This window comes from Ptiloglossa arizonensis, chromosome 5, assembly GCF_051014685.1.
Source record: "Ptiloglossa arizonensis isolate GNS036 chromosome 5, iyPtiAriz1_principal, whole genome shotgun sequence".
NCBI lineage: Eukaryota > Metazoa > Arthropoda > Insecta > Hymenoptera > Colletidae > Ptiloglossa > Ptiloglossa arizonensis.
In genome coordinates, this window is record NC_135052.1 from 13,219,791 (window position 1) to 13,241,223 (window position 21,433).

General features: G+C 31.1%; 2 protein-coding genes across 6 annotated transcripts; both read right to left on the bottom strand.

The window, feature by feature from the left end:
• Positions 1 to 21: 21 nt before the first annotated feature.
• Positions 22 to 10,263, bottom strand: Khc (kinesin heavy chain). Of its 4 annotated transcripts, none has more exons than XM_076312322.1 (14): positions 9,629 to 10,263; positions 7,600 to 7,741; positions 7,265 to 7,438; positions 6,892 to 7,160; positions 6,558 to 6,804; positions 6,244 to 6,480; positions 5,834 to 6,180; positions 5,541 to 5,744; positions 5,330 to 5,470; positions 4,529 to 4,813; positions 4,261 to 4,446; positions 3,977 to 4,180; positions 3,607 to 3,901; positions 22 to 346 (listed from the first exon to the last, which is right to left on the bottom strand). In XM_076312322.1, exons 1-14 carry the CDS (start codon positions 9,785 to 9,787, stop codon positions 339 to 341), a joined length of 2,898 nt encoding a protein of 965 aa, XP_076168437.1. In that variant the 5' UTR covers positions 9,788 to 10,263; the 3' UTR covers positions 22 to 338. The 4 variants fall into 4 exon arrangements, with proteins under 4 accessions (XP_076168437.1, XP_076168433.1, XP_076168434.1 ...); XM_076312318.1 differs by lacking the exon at positions 22 to 346 and adding an exon at positions 533 to 3,099; XM_076312319.1 differs by lacking the exon at positions 22 to 346 and adding an exon at positions 533 to 3,157.
• A 4,538-nt stretch (positions 10,264 to 14,801) lies between these two features.
• Hecw (Hecw ubiquitin protein ligase) lies at positions 14,802 to 21,058 on the bottom strand. 2 transcript variants are annotated; one of them, XM_076311130.1, is made up of 9 exons: positions 20,924 to 21,058; positions 18,913 to 20,199; positions 18,281 to 18,562; positions 17,867 to 18,065; positions 17,252 to 17,787; positions 16,824 to 17,161; positions 16,554 to 16,754; positions 15,510 to 16,469; positions 14,802 to 15,355 (listed from the first exon to the last, which is right to left on the bottom strand). In XM_076311130.1, the coding sequence occupies exons 2-9, from the start codon at positions 20,155 to 20,157 to the stop codon at positions 15,244 to 15,246; spliced, it is 3,873 nt and encodes a 1,290-aa protein (XP_076167245.1). In that variant the 5' UTR covers positions 20,158 to 20,199; positions 20,924 to 21,058; the 3' UTR covers positions 14,802 to 15,243. The 2 variants fall into 2 exon arrangements, with proteins under 2 accessions (XP_076167245.1, XP_076167243.1); XM_076311128.1 differs by having other exon boundaries at positions 20,747 to 21,040.
• Positions 21,059 to 21,433: the final 375 nt, after the last annotated feature.

The window sequence follows — 21,433 nt, forward strand, 5'->3', positions numbered from 1 at the left end:
CCTTACCCAATCAGACACGCGTCCTTTTATATTTGATGATCAAAATGGGAGAAACGTGAGATCATTTTTAATCGTGCATCGAACATTCGGTGAACGGAGGAATTAAGATAAAAATGTAATATCGAATATAGAAACTGCAGCGTAAAATAGAAAAAAAAATGTTACATAAATATGATAGTGGTATAATTGTTGATGTTATTTGCCGAGTTATGTCGAGTTGAAAACAATGTTACGGAATGCCCGTGGATTGAGTCAGATCAGCATCAAGTACATTTTTCTTTAATTTTATATTGTAGTTTCTGTTTCCTCTTACTTGTGTAGTTTCGTCGAGTTCTGTATTATTGATCTGTAACGAAAAATATTTTACGAATTGAAAATTTTGTGAAGCTTAATTCAATAAACATATACAAGAGACACACAATTTCTTGAATAAAACGGTACAGAAAACTATATAAAATAGCCAAATACGTTTGTCACACTTTCTCTATACAACACATTTTCGACATGTAGCAAAAACAATGAAACGAATATCTACATCTGTCAACTTATTTATTTCCTTCACGTTCGCATATTTCATACAGTTTACAAAAAAAAAAACCGCAGCAGTAATAGATCAACCTCCTCTTTAATAGTGATCCTTCTTTTCCTGTGTGAATACATATCACTACAACTTTTTGCATTATAATTTTAAATATGACATATTACGAAAATAATAATAACTCTGGTTTTATTTTCATGTATATATCGGGAATTTCCGATTAAAAGGACTTTCTCAATGATTGTTTGATCCTTGAGAAATTTTCTATACAAATAAAATTCATCAAATTATTCCAAGCTCTGTTATCTCTTTCAAGAATGGGAGTAAATAATAGGAATTATGAAAATAAAACAAAACAAATAGATACTTCAATCGAAAAAAATGTATGTAAGTGATTTAGATTACGTTAATCGTAATAGGCTATAAACTCGTGTATTTGAGTAACTATCATCATTTTTTTATATTTTAATCATAAGACAAACTTATTCGATAAGTATCTTAGATTTTGCTTGTTTATCCACATTGAAAAATCAATAATGCCTTTATAATACTCTATAAAAATAAATGTTATTTCGTAAGGAAAAATGGCCGATGCCTGTAAACTCACAATCAAAGAATTAGCTAGGCTGATATTTTACTTCACGATTCAGTAGCTTGAGAAAAGGTTGTTGAATCATGATCCAAAATTCAGCAAATATGTTAATACCTTATTTGCACAGTAGAATGAAAAATACATTATTGTATGACAATATTTTGAAGATCATTAAGGCGTTAAAACGTTAATATTACGTGTATTTTGCGATAAATACATATATGTACTTGTAGCCTTTTACGAGTAGAGCATTTTGCGTAGATTGTTTTGTTGATTTGCCAAACTAATGTAATGGGGTACGGTTATATTTATATACATTTGACAAGAATATTTTAGTAATAATTGCACTCATTATGCACCACGCACTTGTCTTTGCATACTAGCAAACACAATTTCACCCTCGATATCACAAAAGTTAAAAAACGGAAGATGACAAAAATGATCTTGTGTGGAAATATGATTTCTTTCGTCATTGTCCACAAAGAGAGAGAACAATTCGTAAAGAAAACGTTAATTTTTTTTCTACATACCATAAAATGTCTGAGCGTAACAAAATTCCAGTACATCGCGAACAAATAGGTATTTTGTTGCGCACAGTTTACAGAAACTTATGTCTTACATTAATAAACCTTTAGAATTCTCCTGTATTAGACAATACATCAAGTACGTGTGGCTCACAAATTTCTAAGAGAACCATAAATAAAGTTACAAAAAGTATGTAAAAAGTACACATTGAAAAGCATTAATTATCGACAAATATGGATAGAGAACAGAGTTTACTTAAAAAAAAAAAATGCATTTGTGTGTACGATATACTCAAAGAATCATGTGTTGTGAGCGAATTATCGGTGGCCTGCAACAGGTTTTAGGAACTTAAGCAGACCTGTGCAACAGCTCACAATTAGACGTACAGTATACATTTAGGTAACTTCTGAGCACGAGCTCAATAACGAAGAAACGTAAACTATCTTGTTTACCTAAGACAAAAGACTTTCCTACAGACCAATTTCGTTGGGCTGCGAGCTTTAAATGTAGTATAAAAGCCTCTGATATAAACAAGAATAAGCAATAATAAATTAATTTAAATTAGATGATTATATAAAGATTGATGCAATGAAAACTGGACTATAATTAATAAAATAAACGTGAATGAATGTTGGGATGAAATTGTTCTGTCGAAAACATTCTCTCGTAAAGCCGTTGGTTCTTGGACCTTAATAATTGTTCGAGAAGCCAACAAACTTAACTCTGAGTTAAGCGAGCCCTCTAGGAAGGTCTGGAGTTATCTGCTGTCACGAATTTGTTAATAGCAATGGAGAGAATTCTTACAATTATAAATACTTATAAGCCACGATAATTCCTACAATTTTCTCAAGGCCGCATGTCCAATCGCATTTCACGTTAGCGATACCTACCAAATCTTAAATGGTACTGCCTCCATTGTTCACAAATTTTAACGTCTATAGCAGATTCAATAAAACTATTACGGACAAATCGGTCAAATTATATTAGAGTCAATCACAAAAATTTATTCGTTATTGTATAATAAGTGGAATTCATTTGTCTTTTTTTTTAAAGATATTCAAATACTTGGAATATAATGTAGTAGTACAAAATTCCAATAGAAATAATTGAAATATTTTCTACGAGAGGCCTTTGCATGATTATTTGATAGACATTCACCTTTATTTATCGTGCATGATATTAAATTAAATAATTTATAAAAATTAACTATTTACAAATCGACAGGACATGCAGCACTAACTTCATAACTTAATGCACTTATTTGAATATACCTAAGCACATGCTTGTTTCGAAACAAATAAAAAGAACTGGCGGTGCTCCTTGTGGATATATTACGTCTATTGCCCTTACTATTATAATTGTAACATTTATGTGTATTCTCTACAAATTAGAGTCTCTGGAACTCTTTTGTTTTCATTGTTGAAAGCGTTCTTGCATTTGTTTTCTGTAAAAGTGAAGGGTTTGGCATTATGCTCACGATCACTGTACGTTGTTACCCATATCTGAATAGAAACATGAAAAAAAATAAACAAACATCAAAACTGCATCAACAAAAATATTGATTAACTAAAAAAAATTTTGTCTCGTAAATAATACCACCCATATATGTTTATTTAACAAACAAACAAAAACGTTAAATAAGAATTGTCGCAAGGTTTGTTCGTTTTTTTAATATTTACCACTTTTTCAGATATCTTTTTAGAAAACTGTGTAAATTTGTTAATAACTATTATTCGCACATTGGTTTAGTGAAACTGATGGGCGAAGTATTAAACAGATCAAAACGACCCACTTACTCTAAATTGTAAAGCGTCCCAAGTCGATTCCTTTTGTACAAAATCGAACAAACCCACGATTTCACAATCAGAATGTAGATGTTTAATTATGTACATCTAAAAAAAAGAGTTGTGTATAAACAGAATGTGTAAATATATTCAAAGTTATTACTTACCATGGTGTCCTGTTCTAAGAGTGTTAACATTGATTATATGGTGTTGACCGGCTCTAATCGGCTTAGCAATCTGTGCACTAGGTCCACGACGAGCCAAACTCTTCTGTCTTACAGCTTCTTTGATTTTATCGACCTCAAACTGATAGCGTTTACGATCTCGCATTGCACCTTCTTTGGCGTCTCGCAATGCTGTTTCGAGAGCTTTCACACGCTCCATTGTAGCTCGTAATCTTTTTTCAAGTTTGGGCAACTCGCAACGAAGATCGGCGTTATCTCTCACGAGTTGCTTGTGAACCTATTAGAAACAAAAACACACTTCGTATTAGTGTGAAAAGTACAAAAATCGTAATAAGTATTTATGATAATATACCTTGGTAAGCTGATCTAAATTATTCTCAAGGAACGAAATCTTTTGTTTTTGCGTAAGCGATCCACCGTCATCTTCATTATCCTCTGCATTTATAGTTTTCTTTATTCTAGTTTGGAGATCTTGGACGAATAATTTGCGCAAGTTGTGCAATGTTTGAAGTTCTTTGGCTACTGTTTCCTCCAGACCTTTGAGATCTTTGCGAGCCTGTAAGCAATTAATCAATAATGGACAATATTTCTTTTTATAATTGTTCCAGCGTATTTTGCAATTAAATTCATACATACTTGTTCACGGCGTTCATTAAGCAAGATTAGTTCTTGTAGTTTAATAGACTTATTTGCTTCTTCTTGCTTCAATCGTTCATAATCGGCTTGCATTTGTTGATGAGCTAATGTGAATTTCTGATTCAAATCTTTAAGTTCACTGATTAATTCTTGCTTCTCAGATAATTCATCTCTGAGTGCAGCAACCTATAATAATATTCAGTATTAATAAAAATATGTTGTATCAATAACCAACTAATGACATATTTTAGCGTATCTATAATTTCACCTGTTTTTGATGAGCATCTCGTAATTGATCCATTTGTTCTTCCAGTGCCACTCTCATCTTTGTTGCTGCTTCCTTTTCTTCTGCTTTTTCTTTATTTGTGACAGCTTGTACTTGTTCTGCAGCTTTCAACTTCGCACATTCCTCGCGTAAAGCATCGACATCCTCTTCCAAAGCACGTTTTCGTGCTTCTGCCACTTTCATTGATTCTGTTAATGTTTGCATACGAGCTTCATGTTGCGATATGAGTAAACGACATTCGGCCAAGTCTTTTTCATATTCGGCAACCTAAAATATGCGAGTAAGTATCATAGTTGTGGTAATGTGTGAGAATGAAAGGGATTGCGTGTGGCCCGGAGAGAATTCGAAGTGTTTGGAATAGATGAGCGAGTGAAGTGTGAAAGAAGAGCGATTGAGATAGGGCCGTACTGAAAAATTTTGAGCGTACGTGACCAGACGCATTGAATGAGAGAAATTAGAATGAAAGGGAATGAATGCGTGTGAGGATATAAGATGCGAAAGAAAAGCATTTAGAGCAGTCACTGGCAGTCAAGAGCAGTCATTGTTGGAAAATTGTCAAAGCGTGTCGTATCGCGTAAAGAAGGAATAGTGTAGTCAGCGTAGTCAACGTAGGTATTAATTGTGTGATTTGTTAATGTTTTGTTCCTACTACTACCTCATTCAATACACGTATATCATAGAAATTTATTCACCCTTATAACCATCAGCACTACTTAAATAAATTCCTACATGGTGTATAAATGAAACATAATGAATTAAAAGAATACGAAATCGAACGCTTACTTTCTTGTTACAGTCTACTTGGAAACTTTCTAATCCTTGGCAACGTTGTACTAAATTCTTCACCTCTGATTTCATTTTGCTAATGAAAAGTCTTGCTACTGTGAATTCCTCTTCGAGTTTACCATTACTTTCCGGCGTAACCTATGAAATATGAAATGTTAAATACGTTTACATTTTTGCTTCGTAAATACATTTTACATTATTTATTTACCTTTAAATTTTCATCGCCGCCAATAGCAACTCCAATTTCGCCCAAATCTTTTAGGAAGTTCGCTAACATTTCTGCAATACGTTTTTTCTGATGAGCAGACATGTCTCGTAGTTGTTGTAGTTCAGAAGCAGTAGTGTTTAATGCAGCTTGTTTTGCTAGAAGTTCTTCTGTTAAAGCTTCTTGTTCTTTATTTTTCACTTCAACCTGTAAATCCAAATATTTAATTTTATAGCAATATACATATATTTTTCGATACATACAATATAGTAAAATAATTATTAAAATAAAAATACCTCTTGCGATTTTTGGTCGTAATTAACTGCTAGTTCCTCCAGTGCTTGTAGAACTTCTTTGACTTCTTCCTTAGCACTTTCATTTTCTTGCTGTATTCGATTCATTTCTTGTTGAAGTTGCTCATAGTCCCGCCTTGCACTTGCAATTAATTCCTCTTGTTCTTCCATTTGTTCTTTCAGCTTCTCAACATATTGTGATTGTTGGTTAATTTCTTCATCCTTGTCGTCCAATTGTTGATAAAGTCTTTCGCGTTCCTCTTCTAGTTTTTGCCTTTCTTCATTGGATAAGGAACCAGCCATCAAGCTACCACCAGGAGTGGCTGGCATTGGGCCATCATCAAGTTTGCCTAAAAACAATTATATTTTAATAAAAATTCAGGACATCTTTATTTTTATAAATTAAAGTATACCTTCAATGGATATGTTAATTGGTGTTATAACATCTGGTGCTTCAACCAAATTAACTTGTTCCTCAGGGTTAACTGTTTCACCCCGTCGCCAACGTTCTAATTCAGCCTCAAATTTTTCGAATTTTCCTTTATATTTAGCAGCCTTCTCTTTTTCTCTTTCATAGCGACGTTTCCATTCTTCAGCCGTCAATTCCTCATTGACACAGACAACATTCTTGATAGTCTTAGCACGTTTACCTGAAAAAATACATAAAGTAATGCTTTGGTAACTTTGTATTGACTGCCAATAAGAAATCATAGAATTTTTATATTACCAAAGTCTAAGGTCGATTTTGTTTCTGATTCATTAAAACTAGCTGGAGAGCAACAAATAATAATTGTAGTCCTAGCATTGCCTCCCAGAGATTCTTGTAAAATGCGAGTCAATTTTGAATCACGATAAGGAATGTGAGTTTTGTTCCCATCAGCTAAAGCTGAAATTACATTACCCAGTGCTGATAAAGATTTATTAATGTTTTTTGCTTCATCCAGCACAGTGCCTTCTGCTCCTGTTTTAGAAACCTAAAATATAATGCAAATATGAAACTTACGTACAATAATAAAAACATAAAAGAGATCAAAATTTAAGGAAATAAATATATAACCAACCTTCTCCGAACCAGCCAAATCAACAAGATATAATTTTCCAGAAAGTTTCTTTTGATTTTCTAAATTTTCTTGTTTGACATTTATTAAAAATACAGAATGAGAACGTGAACTGTGCTCATTCATATTAGTTACAGCAATGTGCCTATTTGATTTTCCTTCTTCTATAACTTCAAACACTTCTTCAGGACTAGATACAAAGCGTTCTGTTGCACCTTTCACAAATGGAACTCGATTTTTATCTTCATGAACACTTAAATTCACTTTAGACACTAAAAATACATAAAAATGATAAAATTGGAAAAATTAAATTATGAGTATCAAGAATGAGACAATTATATTGAAAGTAATAATAAAATCCAAAACAAGTCCTTACCATCAAGAAGATCCCTGATTTTATCCATGTAGATTTCAAAATATGATACCTTAATGTGAAATTCCAAATTTTCTTCCATACCATAGATGTGATTAAAAATGTCATTAACAATTCTGGGAATAATACCCTGTTTATTTGAATCTCCAATAACACCCTCCATTGTGTGTGTTTTTCCTGTTTACAGATAATACATTTTTATAAATGAAATTTTTCCAGATTTCTTTTACATTGGGCATTTACTTTTAAGATGACTATTAAAATTGTATATAGATACATAGATTTTTTTAGCAATCAATAAAATATTGTACGTTTTATTTAATATAAATTTTCATTACCTGAAGAAGTCTGACCATATGCAAAAATAGTGCCATTGTATCCTGCCAAAACATCTGTGACAATTGATCTAGCTGCTTCATTGTACACTTTGTCTTGAGTAGCATTTGGTTTAAATACTTTGTCAAAAAGATATACTTTTCCCTAAAATAATATTATAATACTGAATTAACCTTCCAAGTAGAAGGTTACGAGTATGGGTCAAATTATACTCATGCGACTCCGGGCACCGGGTCAAAAATGACCCACATTCCAAATACATTTGTTCCATTTCACAAGTTTTAGGTTAAATTTTTATATTACATTTACATTATAAGATTTCTAAAAACTATTTTTTCAGAAAATTATTATTTTTTAAATTACATTTTTTAAATAACTATTTTTTCCACAACATTTTGTTTCAATAATTTATAATATTGAATAATGATTGAAGGTGAAGAAAATATATTTATGAAATATAGTTAGACAATATTTATTCTGTTGTATAATATACAAATATAACATTTCTCTGAATTTTTAAATGTTTTACTGACATATTGGAAACATCTGATGCAAAATTTGTACAATTTATCTCTTGTTCGCTGTTAAAAACTGCCACAGAATCCATTTTTCCAGAGACAGAAACAAAATCTTATCGTTTTAAAATGAGAACTGTGGGAAGAGAGGGGAGTGCTGTGGCTCAAGTCTCAACTACAATGTAAACGCATGGCCGACCCAACTCACACTGTCCTGAAGGAGGGTCGAAAATGACCCGGCGTCTGTCGCCACAGGGTTAAAGAACGCGTCTAAATAATATAATACAAAAATCTTGAAAAATATCTGTAACTTTTAAATATAATACAGTATGGCACTTCACCCATGACATTTTTTTTCGTAGAAACAATTGATATTGAATCTATATTATATAAGAAAAGATGTACCACATTATAGACTTCCAAATCTCTTATGTACTTGGAAGAATGCAGGAAAAAGGGATACAATTGCATTCACCAAAGCTTTGTCTCATGAACTCCTTGAAACAATAGAGATACATAGTTTTCCTAAGCACCAAAGGAGATCAAAGAGCTTTTATACAAGACAGTATATTTCATAGACATTTTACTTAGAAATACATGTATTCCAAATCGTTTAAAAATTATATTTTTAAAAATACTTAAAAATGGAATTCAGCTACTTTTACTTTTTACATGCAAGTAAAAAATTAAATAAACATTATTAATAGCTTATAACAAGCATTGATTAATATTTTTAATAAAATAATTATAAATAATTACAAATTGCATTTTTATCTTATATAAAATTAGTCAATCATAAAAATGAAAGAAATTACTAATCACGCAAGTGATTGGATGATATAATCTTTTTCAACTTCACAGAATATAAAGTTTTTTTCATTAGACTGATAAAACGTACGATATAAAAGTACATACTACCTTCTTTCTAAATACATAATCAGAAAGAAAGAAATCATAAATGCAAGTTAGCAAAAGTTTTATATAATCTTAGTAGTTATAAGAAATTTGTGATTCGTTGATTAAATTAATGTCTAACGAATTCGAACTTAATTAAATATTTCTCAAAGCTAAAATTACATTTAATCGAACACGGACATATCACGACAACGATACTCTGGAATATGGGGAATAGGTTTATCACGAAAGTAATCGACTATTTTTATGATTCAAAAAGAAGTTTCGTCGTCGATAGTTTGGAAGAATATCCATTTCGAAATTAAGTTTTAATCAAGCCATTGAAGTAATATTGCGTCCCCGCAAGAAAATCGTTCATGGGAAGGAGAAACGATGATGGCAGAACGAAATCGATTCCGGCGCAAATAACAAAAGTGAATCATCTAGCGTCATTTGAAAAATTATTAATCAGTGTTAAAAGCATGGCATGCGGTTCGCAGATACGACACTATGCAGAGGAGGACTGAGAGCAGCTGTCAGCTGAGCACGATGACATCACACGTAAGCTGAACGGTTAACGAGCATGATAACTAAAAAAGACAATGACGTGTATAAAACATACCCCGATAGAGATGCAATTTTCTTCGCCGCCGGAAGGGAATTTGACGATAAACTTAGAGCCAGCCTTTTCTTCGGAGTCGTTCAGAGGTCGAAACCTGCAGACTACCTTAATACTGTCCTCCGCGGCAATCTCACGCTGCCTCGGCGTCTCCATTGCCATATTTTGGTAGTCCGGATTCGTGACACGAGTTCCTTACTTCTCTTAATTAGCTGCACTTAAAAATGATTTCCGAACTTTCGTAGAGTGCATAGGCGACGGGATAGTCGCGTGAACCGCATGAAGAACCACTACCGTCTCTCTGTCACAAACCACAGCCTGTTTCGAAGGCAGCAAAGATGGCTGCCGTTACTCGATGATTTTGCGGCTGGGTTGATTTGCGTGTGCAAAGGTGAGAATCGGCGACTGTACTTATTCGTAGATCGGTCAAGGAACATGGACAATAGGTTACTCGCGGCAGTTTTACTTTCTAATACATTACTACTATGCTGACTAAGCCCGGAAGAAGTATTTGCTTATACTTGATTTTCTAAAAAGCAATCGATGAGATTCTAGACAAAGTTTAACGCAAACGCAACCAAGTAAACGTGCGCGCGCGCGCGTGCCGACTGCCCTACCGTGCTCGTCTCGACTCGCCTGCTTGCGCACTCGATACACCATTGTCGGCGGATATCATACGGTGTCAGGGCTGTAATATGCGTGGGTGTCACTTCTTATACCACTTTCTTTCGAATTACCTTTTTAGTAAAAACGTACAGTATTGAAATATTGTTCTGAGAATTTATATGTGTAACTTGAAACTATTTTTTTTAATGGTAATTATTTGAAAATGTAACTTGTTGAAATTTGTTTGTTATTTTCGAAAAGAATACTTTAATAGAACCAAAATATTTCCGATTTTTATCTATAGTGAGACGTTTACAGAGATACGTTAGAGTTTATGTTTTCTAGCAATGAACCATTTACTTCAGCCCTAATTTAATATCAACAGTTTGTTGAATATATTATCGATTTAACCGATAATATTAATAACCAATATAAAATATATAAATTTATAAGTTACAATAAAAAATACTTTCTTAATTGAATCGATTCAGAGATTCAAATACCTACACTTTTCCTAGCATTCTCTTGAATTCATTTTGTACAAATGTAATTGAAAATTCTCTGACAATTGTAATCGTACGAAAATATATAATATACCCATCAACAATGAAGAATACCGTAAGGAATATTGGTAATGATATACCGGATTGACGTCATAAGTATGTTTTTAAACATCTATTTCTATTAAAATTAATAAGAAATATCAGTGTAGTACCGGTATTTTGTGTTTCGATAGAATAATTTTATTGCACATTTCTTAGTACAACGAACAAATTGTTTTCAAGTAGTGTTGGAAGAAATTAATAATGAATAACTATTATATGCTATGCATTGCATAATTTTGTACAACCTGTTTGTTGAAGACGAGAAATAACCTTTAAAAACCTAGTGTTTGAATCATAGATCACTACAAATTAATTTGTAATCTCTCTACCAGAGGGCTTGCGTTCGTCTTTTCATATCTCTTCGAAGCAAATGTATGCCCAATTGTTATAAATTTCATCCCTTTATTTTCATTTGTACAATACTGGGAGAATTCAAAATTTTCTATTTATCCGACCTGTATTAAAAGTATAAATTTATCAATTTTGAATATTGCGTTTCTTTTACATCAGGGATACAATTTGTCGACAAATTATGGAATTATTAAGTTACAAATCATTTCTTTAATTCGTTGATATGTTACTTCGAAAATTCAAAAATTTTCATTTTCTTTTTTTGTGGTCACAATATGAGACCAAATAGTTAAAATTTGGTATTGATATGATCTGTCGTGACAGATCAAACGATGAATAATTTCTTAACCTCAAATTTAAAGTCATCGAATTGTTTAGATAATAGTTGATGATTAATGCATAACATGCATAAAAAATCTAATTTCTGTTAGGTCTACTCATTTTAATTAAAATATTATAACAAGATATGTAAATTACATGAATATAAACAACGAATTTTTTGTATTGCACGTAAAAAAAATATTTGTTTATCACAAAAACGTGCGAAGTTATGATCTTTTATAACTTTATCATAATACTTAATAACAAATTCGCAAAATCCTAATTCTATGTTTGTAAAATTGTGAACTATTTTTTCATAGTGAAAAATATATATTCTGCATAACAAAACAGTTTAACTAATTTATCATTTTAATGAATGTATCATCCCAATGAAATTTAAACATTCTGTTCTTCAGAGGCAAAATTTATTGTTGCTGCAATAAATTTAACACACAATAAGTACAATGAAAATTATTTTCAAAAATATTTATCCTGTGGCATTATAATGTATAATCTTAAATTTTATTTCGATTTAAGTATCGTCATTTGTGACGTCTTACGTTCTTTATTTGCCTTCTTACATCCTGCGATAACATTCATAACCTCACGTTTATTGATTTTACAGATTTGATACATCTCTGTATGGTCTCTAGCATGAGCCATCTATCGTCCAGTTATTTTATTAAAAATGAGTTTGAATGCCATAAATGTTGACAATACTTTTTGTTTCCTAAATTCGTTTGACATTATATATAATTCGGATCATCATAGATAAAATCTATTACATAATGAATAGAAATATTTATGAATATATTATTGAAAAATACGTGCAAGAGAAAAGAAAGGAAAAAGTATTACTATCTTTTCTAAGTAGTATATTAACTTAAATCATTATGATAACTAAAATTAAGTAAGTGACCTTAATTGAAAATTATAATTATTGTTATATAATATGAAAAAGATTGTAAAAATGAATTCAAATACATATAACACAACAATGTCCGAGGTTATATGAAGTAAAAACTGAAAAATAAAAAAAATCGATTCATTTAGAAATCAAACAACGATTAAAATCAGAGCCTCCATTGGAATCTCACTTCCAATGTTCCATATCTTACAGATTTTCCTTATTGTTTTTTTTACTTCTGACCTCGTATGACCTTGATCATTACTGTATCATATTTTGTTGAAGTTGTAATTGTTTACCTAAAGGAATATTAGTTACTTTTACACTTTTAAATTTATTGTAAATTTTTTAAGTTGATAATGGATATTGTATTTCTAATAAAAAATTGCGTAACTTTTTTCTCTGTTTTTTCTTACATCATTATTTTACGAGAAAACTGCAGAATTCGAATACGAACGCCTTGTAGATACGGAACGACTGTAAACTTTAGTGATAATTTGACTCATTCACGACTTTGACGCTTATACGAAGTTCATACATTCTTCGAAATTACGAATCATTGGCTTGATTCCGTGTTCTTCCGATAATATAGTTGTTATGTACATATACTTTTTAATGAATATATATGATATAAAGAAAGTACATTATGTACAAAAAGTTTAATGTTTAACACATTATATAATTCCTGATTTTAAGTTATGAATATAGGTGTACTGTCATATAAGTATAACGACACATATTTTTAAAAAATTGCATAATATATCACGAATAAATTAAACTTTTCGGAAGACTCTGGTTACTCTTCTAAATGTTCCAAAATATTTTTTCTTTGTAGAACTGTATTTAATTTATCTTACCATTTTTAGGAAATATAATTACTATAGTTGTTCTATGATTAAAAGAAAGAAATTCGGCGAATAAAAGTGGAAAACAACAATGTTTAATGTAACATAACAAAAGAGGCACATTTTATTTTCTTTAACAATAAAGTAAAGAATGCTCTCACACAGTCATGGTTCATTGTAAATATTGTGTTATCTAAGATTAACATGCCTGTACTATGTACAGTACATACTAAATTCTACCGTTTTGCTATGCTACATGACTAGTTTACAGACAATATAAAGTGCAACTTATTTTCAACAATCACATAATATTAGTATTTCCATTTAATAAATAGTATTACTAGCACTACTACTTTAATATTATTATTGTTATTTAACAATATTATCATTATTACCGTCATACAGGATCAGAAAGATCGCAATTTGAAATTTTGTTAAGTAAAAATTGTATATTATGAACATGGTATAGTATCGTATGTTCGATAACCATTTGCCAATAATTACATATATTTAATACTTTGATGCAAATTTGGTTAGGCATTGAACAAATATTTTCACTTAATATAAATTGTTATTCTTCGGTACAATTTAGAGATAATATAAACAAAGAAACATTATTATTATTATTATTAATATTATTATTATTATTATTTCTCTCACATTGTCCGGAATCTGCACATATTTTATATTTCATGCATATTTTTCTTTTTATTTCTGGATAAGAAATGACTAAAGAGATGAAAATTTTTCACGCAATAAACTGCAGAAGCAAGATTATAGTTTAAGAGGTAGAGTAATCCTTGAAGCATAGGAGCATCTACGCGTCCATAAGTTCTTCAAGTAACAATATTACAATATCTCATTAACACATTTTCTTATTACAATTGTTTTTAAAGAATTGTATAAACAAAATTGCAAAACATGCTCTACACATCAAATACAATTCTGTAAAATGTCTACATTAATACTAAATGCAAAATTAATAATTAAACAATAATTTAATTATTATCATTATTACTACTTTCATTGACTTTATATTCTTCATATGCTATCCATACTTTCGTTGTGTATTCATTGACAGATTTTCTGGACATTTTACAAATACTTAATTAAATTTCTACTTGGCCTGAGGATAAATTATATAAAACATACATAGTGGAGAAACGTTTATAAAACATAATATCCTACAGAAAGATATTCTTAAATGTGCAGTAAAAATTCTTTGTCTTATAAACATTTTTCCTGTTTTCTTGTGTGACATCTTAAACTGATTACGATAATATTAAGTAAATTGACATGGAATGTCTGGAAATATTAGAAAAATAGCTGCGAATTTAATATTTAAAAATATAGACTAGAAATGATCATCATACCTATGAACTAAATAGACCACAGAATAAATTACTAGTATAGCTGCATTATATATTTTTGTGAAATGCACTGTTCGTTTTTCAATTTTCATTAAAAAGTTGTAATAGTATTTTTGTAAAATGTGAAGAAAAGAGGCTCTTGTATAAATCACACTAAATAAGTCACGTATTTTGTATCAATTTAAACTCGAGTTTCTTTTTTATAATATCTATAATGATCTTTCAACAAGCTCTATAATCATAGAAATTTGAACGAAAAGATAATTGTATATATTTGTATCGAAATATTTTGAATGATGTATTAAATCTCTTATTTTTATACAAGACGTGTAGTGCGCGAATTATCCTTCAGATTCAATATAAATAGATTACAGCAACATGTATACAATATTTAAAATTTTCAAAATATGCGCAACTGTTTTTCTACTAAATATTTACATTTTGATACAGTTTTGATTGTATTAATCTTAAAAATCCAATTATGAGTTTTTGAAGAATAAAATATATGACCAATATACCTTTAAATCCGTAAAGATGCTTAATTCGCTTCAAACAGTATGAAGCGCGATGTTACGTTACCGTATATCTGCTGTAATCAAGTAAAGGATTTATTTTATTCTATTCCAAAGGTATTTGTTTCTTCTACAGCCAATAAAAGCTTTTCATACAAAATTTCAGGTGTGGGATATGGTGGAAGATCCAAACGATTAAAGCATGTATGAGCTCTGAAAACATATCTCGTTTGAAAAATATTATTATCAAACGAAAAGTAGTTTCAATAACATAACGATTTTGAAAGTCGATATTAATAGAAACAGCATAAAAATTATAGTTGTTTTATTCCTATAGATATCATTGTTACGATAAAAGTTTGTATACCTGGGTAAACTATTTGGCCTTCCCCATTTTTCAATGCAAAATTTTCGTGGTCCTGTAGATCCACGTAATGCTGCGAATCCTTCATATGGAATGCTTGACGTTCCAGTAACAAACTGCAGTAGCCTCAATCTCTGCTCATTAGTAAATCGACTTATACTGCTCCAAAACCATTCGACTACCGGATGTGCATCGTGATAACCACTCCTATATTCTGTATGTGTTCTCCAATCGTTAAGATCAATTTCAGCTGCTCCAGCTATTACCAGCTCCAACTCTCGTGCATCAAAAACTGATACTAATCGTGGATCTACAACTTCATAAAATCCACGGACTAAAGATTCCGTTTGTTCTGCAACACCGCGCTCAAGTCTCCAACGTACAACTCTTTCAAGATATTCTTTCTTATTTTTCTCAGTAACAGCAATATTTCTACCTCCCGGTTTTAATTCGCGCTCAGCTACTCGTCCCAAGAGTTCCTCCGTAACGGAGAAAGTTAATTCCAATGGCTCTATACTTATATCTTTCTCCTTAATCCACATTAAACTTTGATGAAATTCTTGATCTAAACTCTCCAAATCGCTGAGGCTTGCTGGTATTCTCAAAAGAGCCTTATAAAATGGTCTCGTGAAAAAGGCGTCCAGCAGATATTGATGAACTAACGCTAAACCCAAAACTCTGCCTGAGAATCTGAACCAATCGTGGTAATTATCTACGAAAGCTGACATTGGCGACACTTGAACGGTATAAGTATCGTTAGCAGAATATTCAAATAATCCATAGTAAGGATTAAAAAGCTCACGTGACAGATGAAAGAAAAATTCACGAGATGGTCCACCATAATCTAAACCTTCTTCATGGTCAAACATAACTACTAACTTGCCTTTTTGCAAATCTTTCTTTGAAGCAGCCATGATACGAGTAAAAGCATCTTCTAAAAGATGTTCTCTTCTAATATGTAATCTAAGAAAAATAAGGAATAGAAAAGTCTGCAATTTAAGTTAATATATTATGATCATTATATATACTACATTACTATAAACTTACTTTAATTTCCCTGGACCTTGTCCATACCCTTTACTTTCTAGCTTCCTGTAAAATGTTCTAAGTTTAGCTTCAAAATCTCGTCTATATGGAGCTGGAGCTCTAGCAGAAGCTCTTGTTAAACCAGGTGAAGCATGCGGACTACCTAGTGGGGATCTGCCCACGTTTCCAGGTACATACGACATAATTTCTTGTTCAAATAAGCTATAATAATTAATTGAATATGTTAATATTTCGTTTTTTATTGCCTTAAAAAATTATTATATTTTGTACCTTAACAATAAAGCTAGGGGTACATCATGTCCCAATCGTTGTAAAGCAGTACTGCCTTCAATTCGAATAGTATTAACTTTCTCTCGAAGTGCAATATTTTGTCCTAATGCCGAGTGTCTTTCCCTCAAGATATCCATTATATTTGGTTGACGCAAAAAGGCAACAACTTTGTCATTATAGGCAACAGGTATATCAGGTGTAGTTGTAATAGCTGATTGTTGTGGTCTGGGTGGTGGCATGGGTGCTTCGTCTAATAACGTTCGTGCATGTGCAGCTTCAGTAGGTAATCTTGGGTCAATGAAAGATGTGGCTTTTCTAGCGTGACAGATAAAGAATCTCTGAAATTACATTAACACGTTTAAATGATATTTCATTTTTGGAGGGAGTATTTTCAATAACATAAGTAATTTAAATATGAACATATTTACTTTGCCTGTTCTATCAAGCTTTGATTCATAGCCCCTTGGAAGTTCCTTAGCTGGATCAGCAAAGAAATTAATCAATGCAACCAAATCTCTATTGTGCTCATATCTCGGAAAAACTGCTGTATCTCTTCTGACTCTATTAATCATGTGCTTTAGACTGGAATTACGATTATATAATTCCATTGCCTCCGCGTTAGTATGTAATTCTGTAAAGAAGTCAGGTCTTGTTAAAAATAATACCGGGGGACTTGTATTAATGTCAAATGGTTCAGATTCATTTCTTTCGGTTCGTTCATTCGGTCGGTCGACATTCTCGAAGTTATTTCCATTTGCATGTTGCGAACTAGTCGGCTCACGATCAATATTATCTGGTCGAGAAATAGTTCGACGAACGCTTTGATATCGTCTATCTAATTGCTGTCTTCGTAGGTCGCAGCCAGTGTTTCGCGTTGTTAAAGTGGGTCTTTGCCAAGTTGTAGTTCGATGAACATGATCTATGTAGAATACTCGGCCATGACTATCAATCCTTGCTTCCCATGCTATAGATATTAAGGCAATTAATAATTTTCTTCCCTTTGAAAAATCCTTTTCGAATAGTTTTAATTCTTATGATCTTACATGGGGGCAAAGGTTCTTCAGAGGACAATGGTACATTTGATGTTTGGCACATCGGTAACGGACGCAATGGTTTTGGACGATGTGTAGGCGTTGGTGGACATTCTAACTGATTCGTTAATCCGGTTTCCGGTCTTTCCAGGGGTCTATGTGCTCTTGGTGAACTCAATAGTGCTATACTTTTTGTAATAGCTGTCCGCGACTAAAATATTACATTACACATTTCTGTATTTTTTCTAGTTATGAATAGAAACAAAATAGTTCATTTTGGGAAAATTTTGGGAGTATAACAAATTGTGCAAATTTTGTAAAAAACATCAATATTTACAATTAAAACACATCAAATTTAAGTCATAAAATTATATTACCTGTCTTATCAGTTCTTTTGCAATGTGTATATATACTATATAAAATTACCTTTGAATTAGAAGCTTCATCAACATCTACAATTTCAAATCCAAAACAATCTTCAGGGTGCAAGGGTGCAGGGTATTTTTGAAGATGTCTTTTAGGTAATTCTGGTGGACCAGCATTACTTCTGTGTAAAAGTTTGTGCGTTGTCCGTGGTGGAAGTGGTGGAGGACTTGGATATAATGTTTCATATAAACGTTCAGGAGATGAAAAGCCCCCTGTGCTCCACCACAACTGATAATATTCCACACCTTCTTTTGTTACAACACCATTTGTGTCACATGGCCTCTGAAGTGAAATATATTTTATGAATCTAAGTTTTGAAGGCAATAAATATGTACAATTGCCTCAGCACTATTGTGATCAAAATTTAGTTTATAAATTCGAAGGAGTGTAATACTGATCTGTTAAAAGTTTAAAAATGAAAATTATAATGCACATGCATACATAAAAGTGCAAAACAGCATGTGTATTTAAATATATTAAATATTCAAAATCATTTGATTTAGTAATGATAATAATAAAAAACATAAATATGCAAGTATCATGAAACATTGAAAATAACTGTAACATGCTAAATCAATTGGTTACTTGTGACTAATGTTTTGTAAACATTGATAGAATAAAAGGAACTATACCTTTTTGGTCCCATTGTGACCTAGAACCGCCTGTTGTGATTCTGTATCAGAATTACTTGCATCACTGCTATTTGAAGAACGATGTGGTTCTATTTCTATGCCTTGGGCTTCTTCTAAGCGAACTTGTTTATTAGAAGATGGCTCCAAAAGTGCTATAGCATTTTCTTCAAATTCAATTTGTTGTGCACTGGCAGTTTCATGTAAATTTTCTAAAATTGGCAGTTTAAATGGTTTTCTTGTAATATCATTGCAATATACTAAGTCTGCCAAAGTGTTTTGAGATTTTGGCACACTTTTAGATACATGTGAAAATGAACTACCAGCTTCATTCAATTTACTTAAATTTTCACATATACTTTTATTATTATTTTCTGCTAAACTTAGCGGTTTATGAGCATTGATGATATTACTATGTACTTCACTTATTGAAGTGCTTTGAAACTGTGATTGTTCATCAAAACTACATGAAGCTAGACTTTCCAAAGGTAAACTACAATCCTTTCCACAAGAATCCCTATTATTATCACTGAATATATTATCTTCATTATTGTTATGCTGGTCTCTTGTATTTTGTTCAAATTGAGATTCCATACTACTAGATTGTAAGTCTTTACTAAAAAACTGTTTCTTTCTAATCATATTTCTGGAGGATAAAGGCAATTGTTCTGAAATATTTACTATCTTTCCAGTACTATTTTCTGCATTAGCTAAATAACCCTTTTTTCTTGTTAAATTTTTATGGGACAATGATATAAGCCTTTGACTTAAGTTTTGTGTAACTTCATTATTTAATTTAGATGAAATACTACTATCTTCAATTTCACCAACTGATGCTGATGTTGTACAAGCAACAACCTTCAAAATTGCATTTTCCTTATTACATTTTGATTTGGGACATGTGTCTTGTTCCTCAAGGGAATTCAATATATTAGTATCACTTATTTGATCAATTATGTCTCTTTGACAAGAAGATGCTTCTGCTTGCAAACCATTTTCAGTTGGCAAATAATTTGTATCTAATGGTAAAGAAGCATTCTCAGTTTGTTCTATAAAATCATTTTGGATTTCAGATGTAAATGCTTTATTATTATTTTTTATAGTGTTCGTTTCCACATGTTTCACTGTAGCTGAAGAATCCTGATTTGTCGTGCTAACTGTTAATAAAGCAACGGTTTGCTCTTCAGATTCATCCCCTCCATTGTCTTTCCCAGAAGCTGTATCACTAATATTAACCTCAGATGGCATCTTTTAAGACATAGTACCAATCAATTGTATTTCTTTATAATGCTGTAAATAAGAATAAGATTGAAATAACAATGAAATGAATAAAGATTAAATTATTAAAAATTTATATGATTTTACAAGATATAATGTAAAATCTATTCAAAAGAAAAAAAAGAAAAATAATAATTTTTAGTTTAATATTCATTGTTTTTATAAATTATTGTAATTTTGGTTATCACTATTGTGATTAGTAAAAACATTATTGTATTATCCTCTTATTTAGTAAGAATATATTTTTTCTGAAATTTTCTTTTGTCTTTTGTTTCCATTATGATTTTTCATATGATTATATTGTATTAAAAAAAAAAAAACACTTTAAAAGAAAAATAAAGACAAATATACAAAAATAATTGCAAGATCTCTCACAAAGCTTCTTTTCTTGAATAACAAAAGCATTAATGCAACAACGAAGAAAGTGTGTCGAACGAAATTTAGACTACATTTGACATAATTTTTTACGAATACAAAATATTTTGTTCAATTTATACTGCTTCTATTTTTAAAGATATTAGTACGTTACTATAAGTCAAATCAATGTATTTATACATACTTTTTGGGAATATCAAAATTCTGTATATAAAAAGCATGAAAAATGTGTGTAAATGTGCAGTACGATTGTCGCAAGGCGTGTAACATAACTTGTGCTCATCTTTCAAAATTGGCACATCTTCAATTCATTAAGACAAATTAAAAACAAAGAAACTTTATCACATCCAGTACTTTTTACCTGCATATGTTACATCTTTCCGAATATCTTAACCGAAAAGGCCCGGTAAAGACATTTTACGTCACATTTACATATTCATTCACTCTTCTCACTCATTACACGAATACATCGAGGAACGCGTTCGTTTGACAGAAAGATATAGCAGACAATAGCAGACTCTATCTGGTTACTTTTCATAGTGTCACTTATCCCAGTTTTTCATGTGCATCAATCGTAAGTAATAGTTGTATCTTATTGGCTACTTATACAAAGTGTAAACGAAACTATTACAAATACTGTTCAATTGTTTCTTAGAAGTAGATACTTATTGAAAATTATGTTGTTTTTGTTTTTTCATCTATTCATTTAATTTACATTCCAATATTTATATTTTTAACGCATTTAATGAATTTATATGCTACTTTCGCTATAAGAAATTTGTAATAGGCTTGAATCTAGAACTTTTCCAGTAGATGACGCCTAAAGCAATGTACAATTTTGTTAGATAATTCTCTCTATGTAATATAAATT

Coding starts and splice junctions, on each gene's coding strand:
- Khc (XM_076312318.1), bottom strand. CDS start 9,787: ATGGCAATGGAGACGCCGAGGCAGCGTGAGATTGCCGCGGAGGACAGT. Junction 6,481..6,557: donor AAAATCGACCTTAGACTTTG/GTAATATAAAAA, acceptor GTATTTTTTCAG/GTAAACGTGCTAAGACTATC. Junction 4,814..5,329: donor AAGTAGACTGTAACAAGAAA/GTAAGCGTTCGA, acceptor CGCATATTTTAG/GTTGCCGAATATGAAAAAGA.
- Hecw (XM_076311130.1), bottom strand. CDS start 20,157: ATGCCATCTGAGGTTAATATTAGTGATACAGCTTCTGGGAAAGACAAT. Junction 16,755..16,823: donor CCCCTAGCTTTATTGTTAAG/GTACAAAATATA, acceptor TAATTATTATAG/CTTATTTGAACAAGAAATTA. Junction 16,470..16,553: donor CAAGGTCCAGGGAAATTAAA/GTAAGTTTATAG, acceptor TATTTTTCTTAG/ATTACATATTAGAAGAGAAC.